Consider the following 24036-nt stretch of genomic DNA (forward strand, 5'->3'; position numbering starts at 1 on the left):
CACATTACCCTGAAGCGATAAAGGGGTAGTGAGGTAGAAACATTCAGGCCTCAAATTACTTATATAATATAAATACAATGCTTCTCTGGTTCGCTGCAGGATGCCAAAATTACCAATTACTGAATGGTGCCTTTACATGTCATTCATCGTCGACCAATCACCTGATATGTGGGCGGGGCTTTGGGCGGGGCTCTGGGCGTCACCACACAACCTATGGATGTAACAGTGGGCGTAGAGGCTTCTCGGCTGCTGATTGGCGCGGTCACATCTTAAGCTGTGTTTGATAACTTTGAGGATCCAAAACATTCGGAGGAGGAGACGAGGACGGCCGGCACAGCACAGGTTTTGAAGGCAGTTAATAGCGAGGTCTTTTCTGAAAACCTAAACTAAAAGCGTGCTAAGGAAACTAAAATATCAAAGGTACGATTTTTAGTCAACACACCACTGAAAGGTCAAAGGATTGTCTCGTTAATGTTGGACCGAGTGTGAACTTCTAGCTAATGCTAGCCAGCTAGCTAGCTAGTCAGCTAAATATAGCCATCGTTATGGTAGCTAGTTAGCTAACGTTAGTCAATGCCAACGCCGCCGAACGTTAAACGTTTGTCCAATAACTAGCTGTATGTTATTTATGACGATTGAAGTATTCATACTGAAACACGGGAACGCCATATTTGGGACTTTTTGTTTTTATTATCGGGATGTTGTTGTATCGTTAGCGCGAGCAGCTTTGTGGCTGAAGAGTTGCATCATTGCTGTAACGTCAATCTTAACGTTACTTTAAAATGTAACTTGATGTAACGCTACTGCTGTATTCATGTGAGTCTTGTTGGATAGAAAGGTTGTGCACTGATTGTTTAAATTATTGTATTATATTCATTATTATTACCTGATTGTATTCAAATGTTATGTAAACATCAGCAATGTTTGTAAATACATTAATTAAACTGTTTCTTTCATAAGAATATAATTTAATTCATGATAAATTGATAAGTGATTATTTTCCATTTGAAAAATCTAGTCAGATTTGAAAGATGTGAGCTCAAGACCTATGGGTTTTTTTTTTAAAGTATTTGTGTCATATTTACCTGTTTTTACCTTTCATAGAGATAAGAGGAACTAAAGCATTTGTCTAATGATTTCTAGTTTGAAGAATAGCTACAAATAGCTGATAAATTTGAGACATTCTGGTACTTTGGGCTCTCCTGAACAAACAGTTTTTTGTAACGTTCATTAGAATTCTGCATCTTTTCTAACTAACCTTCCCCCTCATTGTCTTCGGACAGCAAATCCCTCTACCTCTGCATCCAGTGCTTCTCCAGTGTGTGTGCTATCGGGGTGATGTCAGCAGCCTTTCTCGGGCGCCTGGCAAGGTGCAGTGGTGCCCATGTGGGACGCAGTGGTCTTTTACAGATGGCCCTAGTCCCACTCTCATTCCAGCAGATCAGCCACCCCCAGTTCACCATCTTCCAGAGACAACTTTACAGCCCTTCGGGAAAACTGCACAGCAACACACGCTTTGATGCGGACAGCAGCGGCTGCCCCACTACCTGGGATTCATTCGGCATCTGGGACGATCGTATTGATGAGCCCATTCTGCTGCCTTCCAGTATTCGCTACGGCAAGCCCATTCCCAAAGTCAGCCTATCCAGGGTAGGCTGTTCCTCACTCATCGCTCAACGCAAGGAGAATGAAGACCGCTTCCAGGTCTCCCAAATGACCGACAACATCCTTTACTTTGCTGTGTTTGATGGGCACGGCGGGCCAGAAGCAGCGGACTTTTGTGAAAAATACATGGAAAAATTCATCAAGTAAGGAGTTCATTAAATATGCTGTCTATACCAGAGGAAACATATTTACTGATCAACAACTTCTTTTTTTTGTAGCCGTTATTCGGATGTAGTAACAATGTAGTATTTTGGTTGTTGTTTCAGGGACCTTGTGGAGGAGGAGTCCAACCTGGAAGCAGTTTTAACGAAGGCCTTCCTTGAAATAGACAAAGCTCTTGCAAGGCACTTGCACTTCTGTCCAAAGGGTAGGTTCATAGGCTTTCGTGTTACATGCACATAGATATACTTCTACACACCCATGTTTTCATGTAATGACACTTGTTTTCTTCTCTCTTAAAAACCTAACTTACTTATCCTACTTGGGCTCTGAAGCCTTGGAGTTTACAACTGTCATGACCCAAGCACTTTGGTTAGAGGTCTGTCATTTAACACAAAGTTACTCAATAACTGATGGATCAATAACCCAGCTACAAGCAGAGCAAACACCACTGCTTCACTGCACATTTACACGAACAGAAAGGCAACAAATTAAAGGAAAAACATTAGAGATTGTGTATATATAGATGGATAATGTATTTTCCCTTCCTCTCACTGTACGAAAGTAAAACCAAAATACCTAGACATGGAGCGGCCATCTTGCGCTTTTGATTTATTTATTTATTTAACCAGAGTCTGCGTGGCAGTGATGTCGAGGTCTCGCTTGTTAGCGTGAGCACCTTCTAGCTGCTGTGATGGAACATTTCTACTCTATGAACAATTCCTAAGCCTTCAGCTCCACGGCTGTAACTTCAGTCAGAGAAGTTGTCCGTTGCAGATGTCAATTATGATGCAACACACTTTTTAAAAATCAAATAACTGATAAAAAAAACTAACTTATCAGGAAAAGAATGAACACTTGAACTTACATCGGTGTGATAACAACTACCTAAATACACAGAAAGCATCTATGGGCGTGTATTTAGTTTTTTAAATATCTGAATCACATCCCATTGTCTTCATAGCCACCAGATCTCAGCCCAGTTTAACACCAGTGGGCGGTTGTGGGTTGGCGCGTTAGACGCTGCACTTCACCATCAGAAACGCCTCATGAGAGAATATCTTTTGAAAGAATGGCGTACACATCTTTCAGCAGAGGTCCTGGGACATCTATATTCTACACAAACAAACGCCGAAGCCTTTTCTAAAGTCTTGTTGTAGTCCGACACTTTACAAAGTCACTCAATGTTGTTTTTCCTTTAATTTGTCACCCGTCTGTTGATATTTTTGCCAATCTGCAACGTATATGTTTTGCACGGGCATTAAAAGTGATATAAGAATTTTTTTTTTTTTGTTTGTTTTTTGTTTTTTTTTTGTTTTTTTATTTAGGCACCACTTAAAGAAATTAATGCACAACATTTCTCTCCATGAGTCACGTGGTCTACTTGTTTGCAGTTGTCTTATAGAAACGTTTCAAATTAGGTTGACTTTTCTCAAACAGAATTATGTCTGATTTAAGGTTTATCTGTTAATATAAAAGCTAGTATACCTTTTAATGTGGCCATACATCGGCCACGCTGTGTGAAATGTCCCAATATGCCTGTGTGTGTGTGTGTGTGTGTGCGTGTTATCTACGGCAGCTGCTGACCCAGCTAAGAGCTGGAGGCCCTTGGCACCAATGTGGATGACGAGATGCTAGATATTGAAGGAGAGTCCAGCGGGTCCTAAATCCTGGACTACTGGAAGGTTCCCTATCTTTCTCTCACTCCGCTCTCTCTCTCTCTCTTCCCTTTGTTCTCTCACCAAGTGCTTCAGTTTGAGAAGTTGTATGAGTTGTATGTTGTCCCTGACATATCTAGTCTGAGATGCAGCATGTTTAAAATGCAGATTAGGCTAAAATCATTTATTTCTCTGGAGAAGGAAAAGGTGTAATGCAGACTGTAGTCTACAAATACGAGCCAATAAAACCACGCGATGCTGTTTTATCAAACCTGTCGTCCTTTAAGAAACTAAAGTTTAGCGTTTGTGTGTAGTTAAGTATTCTCCATATGCAAAGTTGACTAGAACCATGTTGCAGAGTTCAATGTTAAAGTGACATCTTACTGTTGGCCTGCATTAATAAGAATTGTTAGAAATGATTATTATTACCAAGTACTTGTATTTTATATCCCTTTCCTTGTGACAGATTAGTGGTTCATTTCTAACTGTAGATAACTGCATGCACAAAACAGAGGTAAAACAAACCACCCCTCTCAGGAAGTAATGAGAAAAGTAGAAGCGTGTGTTGTTTTCTTTTAGTTGTAGCCGTAACCTAACTCTCGGTTCAACCAGTTCAACCTGCATGTGTGACTTCCTCCTCTGTTGTTTACTACTGTAGTCTCTAGTTTGCTGTAAATCCACTCTATGACTTCCACCCTTGTGTTACTGTTTTATTGTGCGGATGCAAGATTGTGAGATACAGTTTGTGCTTGTTGCGATCAGTGACTTTATGTGTGAACTCTGCAGTGCGCCTGCCGGCTCTGATGGTTCCTTTTATGTCTCTGTAGTACCCGGCATGAATACAGGAAGCACCTCCACTGTGGCGCTGCTGAGGGACGGCATCGAGCTGGTGGTGGGCAGCGTGGGCGATAGCCGTGCCATGCTGTGCCGCAAGGGAAAGGCCCTTAAACTCACTGCCGACCACACTCCTGAGAGGAAGGATGAGAAAGAGAGGTACGAAGCTGTGGGGGGGTGATGCCACGTTGGTCAGTTTAGGCAAAGAACATCAGAGATGGTGGCATAAGATCAACAGTAAAGTATTACGGCTTTATTATGTGCGTATTCTCTGTTAATCGTTTACCATTATTAAGTTTTGGAGAAGGATATGGTTACTTTTTATTGAAAAAATAATTGCTTCTGTCAACTGAAGCCATTCTTCATGTGCCTTTCTCCCTCAAGGGTGAAGAGAAGTGGAGGTTTTATCACCTGGAACAGTCTGGGGCAGCCAAACGTCAACGGCAGGTTGGCGATGACGCGCAGCATCGGAGACTTCGACCTGAAGAGCACGGGAGTCATAGCCGAGCCTGAAACCAAGAGAATATCGGTAGGTTTTATACTAGTGTGTTTAGTCAAAATGTTTGATATTTGTTATTTGTACACTGGGCGTTTTAAGGTAATTTATACAGAAGAAGTTCTTCAGCTTCTCAACGCAAAGTACATTGAATCTTTTTGTTGTTAATAATGTAGGTACAATAACATAATGACAACACAGACTTGTGGTACAAATATGCTCAGTGTAATTATCATAACCTGCATCTCCACATTTATGTGCACATTTGACCTCCGTCTTAAATGTGATGATGTAAATATTACAATGAATATTGCACATCTGGATACATTCTTTATTGCTGCCCTCTTGTCTGCCAACCTGAATAACCACCGATGTGTCTCAATGTGTAAATATGTCTGTAAAGACACAGTCTAGCTATAAATGAGGTCTTATTTTAGGATTTAAACTCACCCCTAAGCTTTTGAGGGTTTTTTTTTTTTTTTTTTTTTTTTTTTTTCTAAATATTGTCTGGCCTTTCCTCAGTTGCACCATGCCCATGACGCGTTCCTGGCGCTGACCACAGACGGCATTAACTTCATCATGAACAGTCAGGAGATCTGCAACGTAATCAACCAGTGCCACGACCCCAAGGAGGCTGCTCAGAGAATATCTGACCAGGTGAGACGTTCACGCTTTGCTTTTAATGTGCCCGTAGTGAAACCAGTGTTTATTATCTTACCACCAGGTGTCGCACTTTGGCTCCACCAGAAACTCGGAGAAGCGGCTGGTCCCTAAAATGAGAATAGCTGATCCACATTTATGGTCCGCCCCCCTTTAAGTGCGCCTGAGCCTAAGTTGTTGGTGACTTCAGAGCGAACCCACTTCACTTTAATCGTCAGGCGGGCAAGCAAGACACGTGAACGTGGCTTGAGGAGTTGTAGTTTTGTACACATGCTGCACTGCTACGTTCACAGGCCTGCTGAAATGTGGTTTCCTTTTTCTCTTTTAGTCTCTTCAGTACGGCGCAGAGGACAACAGCACAATCATCGTAGTGCCCTTTGGTGCTTGGGGAAAGCACAAGAGCTCGGACATGAGTTTCTCCTTCAGCAGAAGTGTCGTGTCCAGCGGCCGCTGGGCGTAGTCATCAGCACGGCGGGGGACGTAAATGTTGTGGTTTGTGACCGAATTAATTTGTGCAATACAATCGGGGGGGGGGGGAACAGTGCCCTTGTGGAAACATTAAAAAAAGAGTGTGGTTTGCCCGAACAGCAATACCTAAAGGTTACAACATGTTATTTAGAGCATCGTGATGTGTGTTAGCCTCCATGTAGTAGCAGGCAGTGGATTCATGATGTGCACTAAATTAAAAAATATCCTCTCTTTATAAATTATTTTATCTACTAGCAAGCCAATGACCGTATAAGTGCTACAAGCTGTGAGGTGTTTGAATGGAAGACAGGTTGGGCTGCTCCGAATAGTTCGACGCTTTTAAAGCTTCATTCATGATATTGACTATATGAGATTTAAATTCTAAATCAACAATCAAATGCTGCACAGTTTTATATTGGTTTTAATGGAAGGTGTCCCGGGTAGAGGTAGATGAAGTTATTAATAACAAACGGGAACATTGTGTGTTGTAGTCCACAATCAACCTTCTCTAACACACACACACACACACACACTGTGAACGCCGTGGCACTCGGCCCTTAGTCTGCACCTACATGTATTCATGGTGAAGAAACTTACAAGAGAAGTTCATGAAGACATCACTACCCTGCTCTACTTTTCATAATGTTTTAAGACCGTTATCTATTTAGCTGTATTGCCCAAGTTTTACTTTCATGGTTAATTAACGTTGATACGTTGCATCTAGATTTGACCGTCGTTTGACGCCTGCAGTCTCTGGATTTCTCAGTCTTGAGGGTGAGACATGTAGTCTCATCCTCTCATAGTACAGTAATTGATCATTTCTCAACTGATTGGAATTAATTGAACCCTTGTATGAGAATTCAAAATCTACTTAAAGGAACAGTGTGTAGCATTTTAAGGGGATCTATTGGCAGAAATGGGTTACGATATTAATAAGCGTGTTTTATATATAAACACCTGAACCTAAGCATTGTTGTGAAACCAAATCAAACGCTGGCTCCACATAGCGCCATTTGTGTTTGGCAAACCAGACTGCTAGACGAGCTAAATCCTCCACACTGCACCTTTTTTAAATGTACATTAAAAAAACGTCACGACTTCAGAAACAACTAAGCAACATGACCAACATATGTCGGATCAAGGTTTTCATCACTGAGTGTTAATTCAGTTTCCTGACCGTCATTTTGGGTCAAAGCATCCAAGTATTCTCTTCATGACACATCTCCTCTTCTAAAGACTTCCACATAAACAATGCACTTATTGTTTTCCAGGTACTTATACTTACTGAGGCGCCAAAAGCAATGTTGACGTCTTGATGGTTTGGGAGAAATCAACCGTGAATGTTCTGTGAATTAGTGTGAATGAAGTTGCTTCAATGCTATTTAAATTCAAAAAAGCGTTTGAGTGGCTGCTACAAGATATTCATGTTTGTTGCTGTATGAGCTTGTATGAGTGTTAATATCTGTACTGGTTTGAAACAGGTGTTGGAGGAAGTGTTCAGAGTAAAGAAATGTACAGTATATGTTTTGTAAATAATTCTATTTATGTACATCTGGAAAACTGATAGTTCTCGTTAAGTAACAACTCCTCTCATATCAGAAAATGTCACAAACACAGGACTTTACTTGGGTGTTTATACTGTGTAAAGCTACACCATTTAGATTGTAACTTGTTTACAATCGGTAAGTCCTCATTTACACCATTAATGTGTCACTCAGAAAGATCAAAGCACATTTAATGCAACACTAAAGAATTGTTCAGCTAGGAGCCATGTTTGACGATGTGAATGTTTGCTTAAATGCGCTCCATGACTAAGAAATATCAATCAACCCCCTGCTGGGTGTAGAAGTCGTTAAGCTGTATCAGTAGTGTTAGCGGACCTCGTGATCGTGGATGCAGACTTAAACCATCAACTGTGATCGACTGGACTGTTGTTTTTGTTTTGTGGTTTATGAAGCTAGAGAAATGCAACACTTCATATTTATCATCCTTGTTCTATCTGTGAGATGTTCTGTAGCGATCAGTTTTCTTTCCTCAAACACCATTTATAGACGTTTTTGTAAATACTGTTTTTTTTTTTTTGTTTTTTTTGTTTTGTTTTTTTTTTGTTTTTTTTTCCACTCATTCACATATTGAATGAAACCTTGAAATATTATAAGGACTTATAATTAACACGTTCTCCTTACAAACCATCTTTAAGGTGATCTATCACAGTGCGCTCAGTTTATATTTCCTGTATTTAGCGTCACTGCCTTCTAATTACAATCATTGTAACTGTGGACCTGTATCTGGGACCTAAATGTGACTGTTTCAACAACACTCTGTCAGTACTGTATTCCTGGTCTGAATGGCTTGTGTCCCTTCAATTAAAAACTTAACATAAAAAACGCATTTAACTTCTTGTCTATTTTTATTCAGGAAATATTTCATGATTGTCACTAAAATACTTTCACTGGCTTCCAGTCACTCACAGATCTCTCTGTGGCTCTGGGCCCAAATACATCTCTGATATTCTTGTGAACCGCCGGGAGCAGATTTCTTCTAATTTGCCACAAACGTCCACTTAGACTCAAGGATGAACTTCTTTATTTTTATTTTTTTGCCATGACTCAACAATTGATATGCTAATTATGACAGTTTCACACAAATGTCGATAACAGCATAAAATGATGAAGTGATACATTTTGGACAGACATGCATGTAAACGGAGGCATACAACCGCAAGGTGGTAATTCTAGTTTTTAAATTGTTTTAAATTGAATTCAACTGTGCATCTATATCAGGGAGTATTTGGCTTTTTTTTTTAAAACAAATAAATAAATAAAAAATTTCACTTTTACTTACTACTATACTGGTTTCCTTAAAATGTTTATCTCTTGTGTTACATGCCTGAATGTTTGCACTTTTTACATTATAAAACTCGTATTTCTATCTTTTCAAGGCAAGTCAACTTTATACAAATATAGTTGACTTGCCTCGACTCCTGAACTGAAACTTCTGGTTCCACAGGATTTGAGCTTGATAGTTGAAGGCTCTGGCTTATTTCCTAGGCTGCATTTCCAGTGACCTTAATTAACTGTCAATGACTTCACTGTTTCAGATTCAGACATGCATAAGTATAGACAAGGAGGATGTGTTTATGTAAAATCAGCCCGATCAATACACTCAGGTGCCCATCCTATTATGTTTTATTATATCAAATGCGGGTAAGGGTCCGGCAATGCCGTCTAGAGTAACTGTATCATTAGATCATTTGTAGCGGAGGATTTCAGTACCGAGTACTTGTTTGTCTTCCAGATTAACAGCAGGAAGTTGCAGGTCTTCCGGGTTTTTATGTCCTAAAAGACATGCTTGGAGCTTAGAACCTTGTGGAACTCTGTGACTAACTTTGGTAGGTATGGAGGATTGTTGGTTTACATGTACAAACTGGGATTGATCTTGATACATGCACCCCAATGTTGTCGAATGCAGCACTAACATCTAACAAAACAAGTACAAGTCATCTGATGCAAACTTTGCAAAGTTTCAGTCCCCTACTATCTTCGCTCCAGGTGAACAAAGAGTTAAACTGCTGTGCCGCTTGGCCAGACCTCTGCTGAGTGTGTGGGTGGATGGTGAGGCACCTGTCCCTGCTGTCATGAGCTGATATTAGTGAGCCTGCACAAAGTCTCTCTGCTCTGTCAGTCAGCAGCAGCAGCAGCGTTCCTGAAGGCTGCAGCACGATCTCCATACCAGCAGACTTCTCACAGTCTCTCAGCCCGGTAAGTCACTGCAACTAAACTTTTAATTTCTTTGCAACACCACCAGGATTTCAGATGATAAATTATTGTTTTAAAGTTTGATTCTGTAAGAATTGGTTGCTACCCAGTGAGCACTAACCCGGATTTCAACGTTGATTTCTGGTTGGAAACGGGTTGAAATGGGGTCTGAACGTCTTAGACATATATTTTCAACCGGCTAAATTACGGTTACAATATCAACGTGTCACAAAACACCAATTTGTTTTAAAATATTGATGGTTTGTTCAGTTGTAGGTTGAAAGAGACGCGATTTTGGTTATTTTAAACATATTTCTCCAAAATCATATTATAATCATATTATCATTGATAAGTGGTCTACATGAAGACGCGATTTCAACGCATGTTGATATATATATATATGTTATATATATGTTATATGTAATGTTTTATACAAAACTTCGTAAATATGGAACTATAGACTGTGTGAGCAGAGCACATTCTGTCTGTATGTTCATGTAAAATACGATTCTGTGTTTACTGCTGGAACACAGAATCGTATTTTCTGCGTGCGCACGGACTCTGTGCATTTTTCTAAGTTAGAGACGGCTGGGAACACGGCACGATTTGAGCTAGCTCTAATTGAGGATGGAGAAAGAGGGAATGGTTCCTAAAAAACAGTACAGTGTTAGTGTTAAGTAGAGTTGCAACGAATCAATTAATTGATCGACACAAAAATAATCTTTTAGCCTCTCAAATAGAAATTTCCTGGATGTATATTTGTTTGATATTCTATTACACTCTTTGGGTTTTGGACAGACAAAACAAGACATTTAACATTTTGATTTAACCAGCTGGATTTGTCATTTTTCACTATTTGTGACATTTTACAGGTTAATCTAATTGGTTGATATAGAAAATAATATTTCATTTCATTTTTCATTTAAATTAGTTGCTGCCCTAGCTTTAAGCCCTTTTATATTGGAGCCATGTCTTCTGAGCATGACATATTCTACATAGTTGAATAACTCAATTCCATCATCACTGATGATACTTAAATTAATAGGAAGAAGAACCAGTGTGTTTTTATTTATTATAGTTTTTCATTTATGCCTGTTTTTATTTTTGAAGCTATATGAGATCTAGGAAGTCCATTCGGAAGTCGTGGACACGCGCTTACTGTGTTTTTATTTCTGGTTAAACTCGCTGCCTTTGACCGCTCTTTGTTAAACATCAGTGTATCTCTTTGGTAGCTTTTTCTTTACCGTCTCTTTTTACTGATCTGTCCGTCTCCAAAGTATTTAATACATTCAATTAAAGGGAGCTGTTGAATTCCTTTGGCACAGATATGACATCTCCTCGGAGGATTTAACATTTAAAGATGCTAGATATTAATGATGGCAATTTGATACGGTTAACTATTTAAGTAAGACAAGTTATCGTCTATTCCTTCTGGACGTCACTTCACAGCGTCCTTAAAACAATTACATGAAAGGAAAATTGTACAGGCATACGTTTAAGTGTCTCAACGTCACTGCTTTAATCTGTGTTGTTCATTTTGAGAGGCATTTGTTTGAAATTATTATTACCATAATGTACACTGGTTGATCTATGAGCATGTGCACATTTTACACTGACACAATAGTTTAACATACCCTTTGAAATAAATACAGGGTAAAAACTAGTTTGGTGCATTGGTAATCATTTATGGAAGCTTACCTGGAATTGCCCCAGGAATTTATTTGAGCTGTGGTGTTACTGTAAGCCACCGAGATCCTAACACATCACATCTTTTGGTCAATTTAACAGCAGCCATATACTGTACATGTGAGATTTGCTGTGTGAAACCCTGAGATGCATTCCTTACTTTGCACTGTGTCTATATTGTTTTGCATCACACCAGTAGGTAACGCACTTGCTGCTCAGGATGACGGAGAGAGGCTGTCACATCAACATTGCATTGACAGAAGATGTCGGCACCAGCGGGATGGCGAAGGTGGTCACAGCCGTGGACCAGAAGAAGCTGCCGTATGGCTCCACCGTGAGCTTCCACAACATCCAGTACAAACTTCAGCATAGGAGTGGCTTCTTAAGGAAAACCAGTCACAGAGAAATACTGTTCAACCTCAAGTCAGTTGTAAAAATTGTACACCTTCTTTATCTTGTTTTCTTTGTTTTGTGTTTTATCAGTTGCATCTGTCTCTTCTTTCTTCTTTCTTATCATTCACACACTAAAATTCTGCAACGGACCCAAAGACCCAAATGCTCACAGAGATCTGTAGGTTTTTGCACTCTGGCACATTGATCAGTTGTTGCTTTCTCTAATAATTTGCTGCAGATTAATGACAAGCATTTTCTCAGCAAAGGAGACAAAAGATATCATTGACTATCGCAAAACATTTTTAATTTAGGAGTCTGTGTTAATGTAAAACAGAAGTGGTTCTTCATTGCAATTCAGTGTGACTCATTGTGTCCTAATCCAAAGTACAACAACAGTGAATATACTCTTACATTGGTTTCTTTCTGATGGTATTAAATACAAGTGACATTTCCCATGAAAGAATGAATCATTTCACACAAGTTTTTAGGCCTTTTCCCGCCTCGGGGTTAATTAAATGATATTAAGCATGGTTTCTTGCATATAATCTCTCTGGTGCACTAAAGAGCAGTCTGCCAGGGAAACAAATTAAACACTGTCACGTGAGCCACTGCCTGGATTTTATTCAAGTCTTTTAATTCCATTTTATATCGCTGACTCTTTCTCTTCTCTCTTTTGTGTAACTGTTCTCTCTGAAGTCAAAGGATTTTATTTTGAAATTTTTTTACACCACAGTATCATTTTTTGTTGTTTATGTGCAGCTTTCAAGATGTTTATGACATCTGTAAGAACTGCAAAATCTTTTCATGGATATTATTTCATTTGGGATGAGGGAGGGAAATTTATTTAGAAAAAGTGCGAAGAGGAAAGTGACTTAAGTGTTTCATCACATGTCCAAGAATTACTTTCTTATTTTCACTCCTCACAATCCTTTATCATAAAACTCAAAGTGAAAATTTGGCATTATGAATGCAAACCTTTTTAGTATGCCCTGATCTTTGCCTTTCAACTAATTCATCCATGTTGAATTGTGTCACTGTCTTGCAGTGGGATTATGAGACCTGGCCTCAACGCTATTCTTGGACCTACTGGAAGTGGAAAGTCTTCGTGAGTATCACATTGATCTCCAAGAAAAAATACATTCAAATGAGTCACTTGCATTTGTTGCTGTAGATGTATTTATTAAGTATTGTTTTTGGGGTTGTTTTCGTTGAAAGATTCTTGGATATTCTGGCTGCGAGAAAGGATCCTTCAGGTCTCCTGGGAGAAGTACTCATTGACAAAGCACCACAGCCTCCAAACTTCAAGTGTCTCTCTGGCTATGTGGTTCAGGTGCATCTGAATTATTTTGATTACCAAAACCTGCATGAACAGATTTTTGTGGCGACTTTGATATTCAGTCTGATATTCACTCAATGGTTTGGTCTCCACGTACTCCTGAGACAATCTCTTCAGCTGCTAAATGGTCCATTATGTTTGACAGCTTGTTGCTAACTTTCTCTGTGTGGTGTTTGACGCTGAGCAGGAAGTGTACAGTGTGTTTATTAGGGCTTTTTCACTCAAATTGGCTGCTGTGAAACTAAACAGTAAAGGGCTGTAAAACCAAAACAATGAGCTGAAAGACAATAAAAAGCTCCATGAAGCTGAGGAAAACTACAAAGTTGGGTGATTGATATAAAAACAATGATTATACCAGCTTTAACTACAGAGTTTGCTAGTTTCTAAACACTGTTAGATCATCAATTCTCTGCATTACTCTGTGGAAATTTAGACTACGAAACAAATGATCTTCCCCGTCTCTGACCTCTGACCTCAAGCTCTTGTCTCCTCTAACAGGAAGATGTGGTAATGGGCACCCTGACTGTGAGGGAGAATCTGTGTTTTTCTGCGGCACTGCGGCTGCCCAGTTCTGTGCAGCAGAGTGAGAAGGAGGCTCGAGTCAATCACCTCATTAGCGAACTGGGTCTCACCAAAGTGGCTGACTCCAAGGTAAATATTCACACAGTTACTTATCTTCTTTTTTAAGACATCAGGTGAGAGTTATGACAGACGTATGCGGGTGTTTTGCTCAGGTGGGCACACAGATGACACGGGGGATCTCGGGAGGAGAAAAGAGGAGGACAAGCATCGGCATGGAGCTGATTATGGATCCCTCAGTTCTCTTTCTGGATGAACCGACCACAGGACTGGACGCCAGCACCGCTAACTCTGTCTTGCTGTTGCTGAAAAGGTAATAAAGAAGCTTCTCTGACATTCTTCTGATTTTACTGCAGGTTATATTCAGAGAGTCTCCAGCTTTGTCTGTTCCCCAAAACTACACCTGTATACAATACAATGTAATTTAACTATGTACACGTGTGTTACTTTATGACACTATCAACTGAATATCGAGTTTCAATGCATCTTTTAAATATACATTTTCAAGGCTTATAGTCTTATTTAGAGCACATTTTTGGCTTATGTTAGAGCAAAAGTTACCCTTAGAAAGAAAATATTTGTTTTAATCAAGCTTTTAATGGCTACTGTTTTATTTAGGAGGATAATTTATATTTAATCAAATAAAGAGCGGCCTCTTTGGACTTAAACATCTGTAATCGCCCCATATATCAGAATCTACGTCACCTACGTTAAAAAATATTCTTTAAAATTAGAGGAAGAAAAGAGAATAAATCATGGAAACACCCTTCAAAAGAAAAGTTAGCTAGATCAAATCACATTCAGTAAAAAAAAAAAAAGACACACCTGTTGTATTCATAAAATTATATGTTTGATATCAAAAATAATTTTTTGGATGTTTTATCACCCTGTGCTTTTTGGATGAACCACACCTGCCATCATTAAGCAGATATGATGTATAGATGTGTGTTTGGTTTACAAAGATCCGAGTGGGATCAAAAAGTTATCATTATTAAACTTTTATGACATGGAGTGAGTGTGCAGGTGTTACAGATTTTCTTTATTGATTTTTGTTTTCTAAAAACCTTGCACCCACTTATATTGTGAATTATTCCCACAAAACTTAGATTTTCTTTCTAAATAGAAGGTAATGTCACAGACCTTCAGTGTATTGAGCGTGGGTGGCAATTATTATTGACTTTTACGGTCTTAAATTATAATGAATTAATGTTTACAGTTAAAAAATTATACTATTCTTTAACATTAATTCAATTAAAAGGGAGGCAGGTGTGCAAGAGTTTTTTGTTGTTGTGTTTTTGCAATTTGAAGGAATCTTTATTGTATTTACTATTAATATATTTTTTTACTATGTGTCTTTTCAGAATGGCCAGTCATGGAAGAACAATAGTTATGTCCATCCACCAACCCCGATACTCCATCTTCAAACTGTTTGACACTCTGACTCTGCTGGTTGGTGGTAAAATGGTTTACCATGGCCCTGCGCCAAACGCTTTGGACTATTTCACCAACATCGGTGAGTACGTGGAAACTATTATCACCACAACATCTAACATCTTTGTACGGTTCCTGATGTTTTTAATGTCACCTGGAAATGAATGTAGATGGTTGTGCAGCTTTATTCTTATACGGCGATAAATAAATCCGACAATGGAAAAAAAAAAAAATCAGTCTTGAGAAAACACTGGACACGTATTGATATTAGATAGTAATCGTTGTGATCTGTGTTCCAGGCTACCTCTGTGAGCCCCACAACAACCCGGCTGACTTCTTTATGGATGTTATTAATGGAGACTCCACCGCCACAACCATGACCAAAGGCAATGGCTCTGAAGGTATTTGTATCGCACATTTCAAAAAGTTGATTGAAAGTGCTTTACAGAAAAGGCATTAAGGTCAGATACTAAGAAACACAAGGAATACAAATACAAATATATTAGACATCAAAAGAGCAAAAATAGAAGATAGAAATAAGCTAAAATTGAATAAAACAAACTCAACAGAGCAATAAAATTGACAGTTCAAAGCAGGATATGACAAGAAAGTCAAGAAGTATAATTCAGTCCGATGCTGGTCAAACAGGCAATGCCTATAATATTAATATAGTATATTTCATACACGTAAACCCAAAGTGCTTTATATTTAAGGACTAAATAAAAGAATATAGATACAAGCATGAGCTCATATCAGCATAATCAAGATTAATATAGTAATACAGTAGTATACAAAAATAGAAACACACACATACACATACACAGCATTTAACCATTGGCCTGGGAGAATAGGTACGTTTTGAGACTGCTTTTGAATGTGGACACAGTTGTGATGGACCTAGAGTCATCAGGCAGCTTGATCCAGAGAGCAGGACCACGGTAACTGAAGGCAGCCTCACCAGACCTGGATCTAATTCTGGGCCCAGCTAGATGACCCGAAGGTCAGATCAGATCATAATCAGTGAGCAAGTTAGAAATCTACCGAGGAGCCGAAAAGGACCATGAAGCATTACTATAATATACTTGAAATAGAGCGTTACAACAGTCTAACCTGCTTGAGATATACTGTATGAATGAACATTTTTTGCAAGTGGAAGAGCAACATGTTTCACTCACACATCATCAGACTCTTTTATAAGGTAAATATTCCTCCAGTTCACATTGAAGGTCCACACTATGATTATTTTTTTTTAAATCCAGTGCTTTATGGGATCTTGAGTGTCTATTCTAGAAGAGTACTTTCAGTTCTTAAATCTGTCATTTTCCTCCTGTGCATGGCCAGATTTGGACATTGATGAGCTCATCAGTTCCAGGCAGAGCATCCAGAAGAACCTGGTGGAGGAGTACAGGAACAGCAGCTACTCCTTCGACACAAGAGCTGAGCTGGAGAGTATCATCCAGGAAAAGAAGTGCATCTCATATGCAACATCCCGCACCGTCACCTACAACAGCTCCTTCTTCCACCAGCTGCGTTGGGTTCTCACGAGAATCTTCCAGAGCCTCAAGCTGAACCCTCTGACGTCTGTGGCCCAGGTATACACCCCTATTACTCACCTACAACACAACACTCATCATCAATGGTAAGAATATCACAGTCATGAACTTGAAGCCATCTGTTGTTTTTATTGCAATGGACATATTTCATATGAGTAACACAATAAATAACAGGGCACATCTTTGATAAATTATTCTTCGCTTCTCACACTTGCTGAATTGTTGTAGATTACTTCCATTACAAGTTTAATAATTTATGCTCTAAAAGGCAAACACTATGCACAACACTTAATTATTTTAGATTTATTGATCTGAGGTAAAGTCTCCTCAGCTTTTTGCCATCACGTCTCAAGTAAGTCCTCATTTTCGGGACTTTAGTGCGACTCCAAGTCTCGAGCTCTGACGGATGAATATTTAATTAACGTCTCAGTTTTCTGTTTTAACGTTAAAGGTTTAAACATGATGTTGTGCCACTATCACTTTTACTTTGTTCAAACACTCCAAACATAATCGATGTCAGTGCTGTTATCATCTTGGAACAGGATGCATAGACGGCACTTTAGAGGGGTCGAGACTTAAGGCTCTCATTAGTCACCCAATGGCGGCAAAAAGCTGTCAGAAGTCTCCTCACATTAAGAATTATTAACAGCTAATTGGCCCTAAATAAGTCAAAATAATCCTACAAGAGAGGCTCTCGGTGGTGTGGGCGCCGTAATCGGCTTTGGTGACTGTTGCGACCCCACTCTTGCCTCTTTGGGCCAGGATCTGAACTGATATCATATCTGGACAAAGCCCCTTGGCCCTGGTCCGGGACTCATCACATGATGCCTTCATGATCCACTGCCCCGCTTTCACATGAGGGGCTGTGGGGAATGAGGTGAAAAAGGCTCAACCTTATTAGCTTATCCCTTCACCCTGGGAACCACTTAGTCCCATCATAATCTGTAAATTGTTAAGATTAAAACTTGTGTCGCTTTCACTTTTCTCAATGTTTTCCATCATCCTCCCCCACCACCAGTTCTGGTTAGAGCTGTGTGGAGGAGGAGCAGGGTGTCTACTTGACCCCAGATCCCCAGAATCATTGGCTTTTCTGTCAAAGAGGATACTGCTTGAATGAACGTATATAGACATTATATGTGGGTGTTTCTGGAACCTCATCTACTTGCAATGTGCATGAAGGAGGTAAATTGTCAAAACTCCAGCAAAACGTAGTACTTTAACAATTTTACTATGACACCTTTATAAGAGTCATCATGCAACACTTATCAAAGAACATTAAAACAGGATGAGTATGAAAGAAGAAAGAAAAACATTCATAATCATCTTGTTCTTTGCAAAGTGTTGTATGGTGACCTTAATGAAGGCCACAAGCCAAAACCATTGGTCAGACAATAAATCTGTTCTTAGCATTGTTTGGGTTTTGACCCTGGTTGCTATCTTGTGTTTTTTCTGTGCAGGTGGGGGTCAGCATTTTCCTCGCCCTCGTTGTTGGAGTCATTTTCTTCGGGGTCAAAGATGATCAGAGCGGTATGCAGAACAGGTGAGAAACCTGCTGAACTACTGCACATGTCCTTCGGAAATCCTCTGTTTCCATCCATCCAAATGTATTTACTGTACAGAGGGCCACGGGCTGCCAATGAGGACAGCGAGGTTATGTCCTCCGTATTTCTTCTGGTCATCGGTAATCTGAAAAACTATCACTTCAACACTTGATTTAATATATTTTAAGACTCGGCACACTTAAAATTGGCTTCTTTGAGGCATTAAAACATTTTTATTTTTGTTTTTTGAAAGGGGGGACTTGGAAACCCTGACTTCAGTCATCCTATAATAATAAAAAAATACATTATATCATAGCTAACAATAAAACCCACCATCATGCCCAAACATCATGTGTTTACCAGGACAGTTGAAACTTTTTATTTTATTGCCCCGCCCTTTGCCTTGCTTTGTCTGTCAAAGCACTTTGTAAACTTTGTTTTTAAAGGTACCATATTAATACATTTATTATCTTTATTGTAATTATTATTTATAATGCACAATCTACAGCTATTGCTTACCATTATAATCTGCACATCTGTTACAATGTGCACACAGAAATGCTATTTTGATTATTTGTGTTAATTAGGTGCCTATAGTATATAGTATGCGCATAGGGATTATTGCAACATATTTCCGAAGAATTGTTCAGGTTTTTAAATTCAGCCACTTGCTTTTAATACGGAAGTGTGAAAGGTAGAGCAGTTCCTGCATGGCTAATCCTCTTACAATGTTTTATTGGGCACAACCTGGTACTCCAAAACTCAGTGAAGCACATTATAAATCTCAATGGTCTCCCTCTTTCTTTTTTTTCTGTGTATGGTTCAGTGAAATACATATTAAGGACATTAAGGACTTAATGTCATTATATTCATGGTCAAAGCATAGGCAGTATAGTAGACACCAGTGTATGCGGCTTAAATGTCTCAAGTTATTCAGCCCTCCCTCCTTTTCACTGGGTGCAGGGCCAAAGTGGAGTCGGTCCCCTTTTAAGTCCCTGCATGTACATGTGGACTACATCACATTTAGTACCATAATCTCTAGCCAACTCTCCCTTTAGAGTTAACTCTTGTCAGTGTAATAGGCAACACTCTTTAATTTACATAGCATGTTTCATTAGAGTTAAACTCAATCGAAACTATTTCGATTTTGTGGTACTTACTTATTTAAGACTACGAGCAGAATTTTAAATTCAATTTTCTGGACCCCAGGACGTTACTGCACCCGACTGAGAAATAGTACAGCCCATAACCTCCTGTAAAACCAAAATGTGTTGCTTTTATATATCTACACTGTGAAGACATAGATAGATATAGCAAGACATGACATATTGATTAGTGAGCTTTAGAGGTGCTGGTAGGCAGACTTTGTTACCTTGGACAGAGCCAGGCTAGTAGTTTCCCCCTGTTTCCTGTCTTTATGCTAAGCTAAGCTAACAGGCTGCTGGCTGTAGGTTTATATTTACCTTTCAGACACGAGAATGTCTTGAATTTTGAAGGATGATTTGATTGATCAGGGGGTGGAAACTGGCAGGAACAGACTCTGGACAACTGCTGGACAAGGAAAGAATGGCAGGGTCTGAAGTTACACAACAAAGGTATATCAGTGACGGGCAGACTCGCAACAAAGTGGGAGAAGCTGTCACTCACACACTGGCTACTGTGTTATAAATGAGCTTCAGCTCTCTTTTGTTTGTTTGGAGAACACCAGTCATTATTTACAAAACCTCAATCCCTTTCTTTTGTTTCCTTTGTCATTAGATAATATACTGTGAATATTATGTGTGTGCTCTTTCTCTCTGTCTGGAACCAGTACCTATAGCATTTGTGGAATATGACATGAAAATGTTGCAATACTGCCTAAGAGAGACTCAATGATCAAGTTTTGTTTTTCTGTTCTAACAGGATGGGTGTCCTCTTCTTCATCACAGTCAACCAGTGTTTCAGCACTGTGTCTGCAGCTGAGCTCTTCATCACCGAGAGGAAACTGTTTGTGTATGTAATAGAGGGAAGGGGGAGGGGGGGGGGGGGGTCACTCAGACTTTAGATTACGTATTAGATATTTATTATTTAGATAGTTTGAGATATTTGGCATTCTCTCTTCCAAATAGTCATGCCACGTAACTATCTATTCATGAAAATAAATTACATACTTTCGGATCCTCCTTCCCCCAAGAATGTGTGCGAACATCAATGATTTGGAAGAGTGGCATTTTTCAATGTTACGGGACGTGCAACAGAAGTAATCCTGGCCAGTCATAAACCACAGAACAGCCCATCTGCAAATGTAAATAAAACATATTCCAACGGTGTAATCCACGGCCGGGGTATCGGACAGATTAATCGATTATCAGCTTTCTCCTGCTCCAAACTGTAGTTATAATATCAGCCTTTCAAAATCCAATATTTGGTCGACCTCTAGTATGTATTCTGTCAGGGACTTGGAATAAGTGGGTAGAGATGGAATTTCTGCTTTTGTTTTCTTGTGACAGGCATGAGTACATCAGTGGCTACTACAGAGTGTCTGTCTACTTCCTCTCTAAGATCCTGTCTGAAATCACTCTGATCACCATCACCTCTGTTATCTTCAGCTGTATTGCCTACTTAATGATTGGTAAGATTGACAGATGTATGAACTAATTAATGTGTGGAAACTTGATCGAATACTGAATTTAAATGCAGATGGCTCTGTATTTCAGTCTAGAAACTAGAAAAGTGCTCTCAGTAGAGTGCAGATCTCCGCCAGGTGCCTCTCCCTCTTGACTCCAAACAAAGAAGAGTTGAATTTTCCTCAGTGTGTGTGTGTGTGTGTGTGTGTGTGTGTGTGTGTGTGTGTGTGTGTTTCCGTCTGTCTGTCCGTCCACTCAGGGCTCAAATCCACAGCTGCACCCTTTTTCATCTTCACGCTGACCGTGACTCTGGTGGGTTACACAGCCATAGCCTTGACCATGGCCATCTCAGCTGACCAGAACATCGTGACTCTCGCCAACATCTACATAACCATCACCTTTGTCTTCATGATGGTGAGAGACACAGAAAAACACACGTATGCACACAAGTGGGTTTCAAGTACAATTACAGCTTTTAACTTTTCCTTTAGTGATGTCAAAATGTCAGCTGAGAAAAAAAAGCTTCAGTTTGTGTTGTGTTTGTAGATTTTCTCAGGTCTCCTGGTGAACTTACCCAGGATGAGTTACTGGCTGGCTTGGTTGCGGTACTTTAGCATTCCTCGCTACGGCTTAGCAGTAAGTCACATTTAAATGGAGGTTTTGACAGGAAGACCTGCAATAAAACTAATAGTAAGAACTAAATGTTTATAGTTCATATATATATATATTCATTTATTTATTTATTTATTTATATATATATATATATATATATATAGCTTTGACGTTTCACATCTTCACCGGGTATACTTATACATAATATACACAGACATTTTTGGTAATGATATTAAAATGAATTCTTCATCTTGTGATAGTATTTGACAAACTAATGTTAACTCAAAGTCCACTTGCTGGGCTTTTACCGAGCTTTCAGTCCGTGTCACTATTTCCATGCAGTAGCTCTCTGGTTAACAAACTGTTTGTAAATTATCTAATTTCTGTTCTCCCATGTCTTGTTAGTTATTGTTCAACAAAAACAAAATGCTGATGCACCTGCATTGAGCTGATATCAGTCTATATATTGGCCCTGATTTATCAGGCTTTAAATATTACGTTCACTTCTTTCTCCCTGTTCACATGCAAAGTCTACCTGATAATGACAACGTAATATTGTAATACTGACAAAAATGTTGGATTGTGCATACGCTATACTATAGCCTAGTAATATTTATAGCAACATCTCATTTGCCTAGTAGGTTTTAACATACAGTACAAGCATTGGTGTTTTGCTGCATAACAAACATAGCGAGAGAGAAACAAAAACTACTGCCAAAGACACATTTTTTGGACAATGATAATTAATAATTTGATGGCCACATTTTTCCATTGATCAACACAGATCAGCATACAGTCTCAGTCTAGAGTCAAATCTACTATATTGACTATGATCTGCTCAGCATTTTATTGATTACGTCGTCTTTGCTTAGGCCTTGCAGGCCAGTGAGTTTGTGGGTTTGAAGTTTTGTGACGAGGCTGTGATCCGAAACACAAACCGCAATGTGAGCACAGTCGGCCTGATGTGAGTAGACCTGCATGCTTTGTATATGCTCTGGTTATATGTTACCGGTTTATACCACCTGTGACAAATTAGGACCAATCAGCTAGTCCACCATGTTTCATGTTAAAAGTGGACATTGTTACAGTCATAAGCATCATTCTAGTTGAATAACATTTATTAAATATGCTTAAATATTGATATTTAATGTGTACGTGACCAGTTGGGATTGTTATTTCAGATGTACAGGAGAGCAGTATCTGGACTACCTGGGAATAGAGCACACCACCTGGGGACTGTGGGAGAATCATGTGGCTCTGATCGTTATGACATTCATATTCCTCATCATCACCTATCTGAAACTCCGCTACATCAAGAAATTCACTTAAATGTGTGATTATGCATCTTTTATATTTGTCTTCAATGAACAAGGCCAATAGCTGTTCGCCAAGAACTTCACCTTTAAAGGAACAGTACACCATTGTTTGCTTTTTTTGCAACTGAAACCACTCTCATATCTAGATCTGGGAGTATTGATCTTCTCATCCAACTCAAAGTGAATAAGCAAATTTTCCCAAAAATGTCAAACTATTTCTTTGAGTGTGTCTATGGTTTGCATTTGTATAGTGTGATATTCAGTACAGCTAAAATACAAACCTGAACGCAAACTTTCGTTTTGTCATCTTTGGTGTAAACCATGCATCTCTAAATTGTTAACATTTTAGGAGCTAATTGACAATGTATTTTACTTCATCACGTCGTTTTATAAACCCAAACGTTTTCTGATGCGTGACATATGCATATGGAAAGGGCTTTCTGTCAGAAAGCTTTTTGAGAAACTAACTTTTACTAAATAATAATTGAGTCCGTACTTTTATAACTGAGTAGTCTTGATTATACAGCTTTTGTACAATTTTCAAATTACACTTGATATAAACTGATTGTGGAGATTACATCTCATAGATTGTATGTGTTAAACTTTTCTATTGTTCCAAAGTAAATGTCTATGTATAGCCCACATTTAACATTTCAAGGTTTCATTTATTCTCATTGTGCAACACAGGGTTGCGCATGTAGTTTGTAGTCCCATTTTGCGAAGAAAACACAAAAATTCAAAACTATATTATAGGTGGAAGGTGGAGGATGAGTTTAGGAGTCTCTCAGCCTGAGGAATGAAGCCGCTCTGAAGTCTGGTGGTACGGCAGCTGATACTTCTTTGTTGGTGACTGTGGCTAAGTGGAGAGCAGGGCCGTCCTTCAATCGATGGATCGGCGGTTCGATCCCTAGCTCTGGCTCCACTAGTCGCATGTCAATGTGTCCTTGAGCAAGACACTTAACCCCAAATTGCTCCCGTAGCTGTGCCTACGGTGTATAGATAGACACTAAATAAAAGCATCTGCTAAATGAATGTAATGTAATGTATTGCGGCAGCAGGGTGCTAAGTTTACGGTTTCATATGGGAGATTGTCTTGAATGCCAAGCTGAAATCAGCAAACATCATTCTGATGTACGTGTTGTTATTTTCAAGATGAGTGAGGGCCAATTGGAGAGCAGTGGAGACGGCATCTTCTGTGGATCTGCTGGCTCTGTATGCAAACTGGTAAAGGGTCCAGACTGGCTGACCGCTTGTAGGCGGGGCAGACTTGACAGCTGACTCTTTG

At 39.3% G+C, this 24036-nt stretch overlaps 2 protein-coding genes across 3 annotated transcripts; both read left to right on the forward strand.

The window, feature by feature from the left end:
* Positions 1-292: 292 nt before the first annotated feature.
* Positions 293-8327, forward strand: ppm1kb (protein phosphatase, Mg2+/Mn2+ dependent 1Kb). Of its 2 annotated transcripts, none has more exons than XM_031863396.1 (7): positions 293-420; positions 1284-1808; positions 1932-2032; positions 4310-4475; positions 4701-4845; positions 5335-5469; positions 5801-8327. In XM_031863396.1, the coding sequence occupies exons 2-7, from the start codon at positions 1339-1341 to the stop codon at positions 5930-5932; spliced, it is 1149 nt and encodes a 382-aa protein (XP_031719256.1). In that variant the 5' UTR covers positions 293-420; positions 1284-1338; the 3' UTR covers positions 5933-8327. The 2 variants fall into 2 exon arrangements, with proteins under 2 accessions (XP_031719256.1, XP_031719257.1); XM_031863397.1 differs by having other exon boundaries at positions 1309-1808.
* Positions 8328-11604: 3277 nt separating this feature from the next.
* LOC116392145 (broad substrate specificity ATP-binding cassette transporter ABCG2-like) lies at positions 11605-22834 on the forward strand. Its single transcript, XM_031863335.1, has 15 exons — positions 11605-11807; positions 12823-12882; positions 12993-13107; positions 13612-13764; positions 13848-14005; positions 15054-15205; positions 15423-15524; positions 16465-16715; positions 18134-18216; positions 20120-20209; positions 20707-20828; positions 21083-21237; positions 21370-21459; positions 22308-22399; positions 22617-22834. Exons 1-15 carry the CDS (start codon positions 11605-11607, stop codon positions 22762-22764), a joined length of 1974 nt encoding a protein of 657 aa, XP_031719195.1. The 3' UTR covers positions 22765-22834.
* Positions 22835-24036: the final 1202 nt, after the last annotated feature.

The sequence above is a fragment of the Anarrhichthys ocellatus genome, unplaced genomic scaffold (genome assembly GCF_004355925.1).
Source record: "Anarrhichthys ocellatus isolate YVR2014 unplaced genomic scaffold, GSC_Weel_1.0 scaffold28, whole genome shotgun sequence".
NCBI lineage: Eukaryota > Metazoa > Chordata > Actinopteri > Perciformes > Anarhichadidae > Anarrhichthys > Anarrhichthys ocellatus.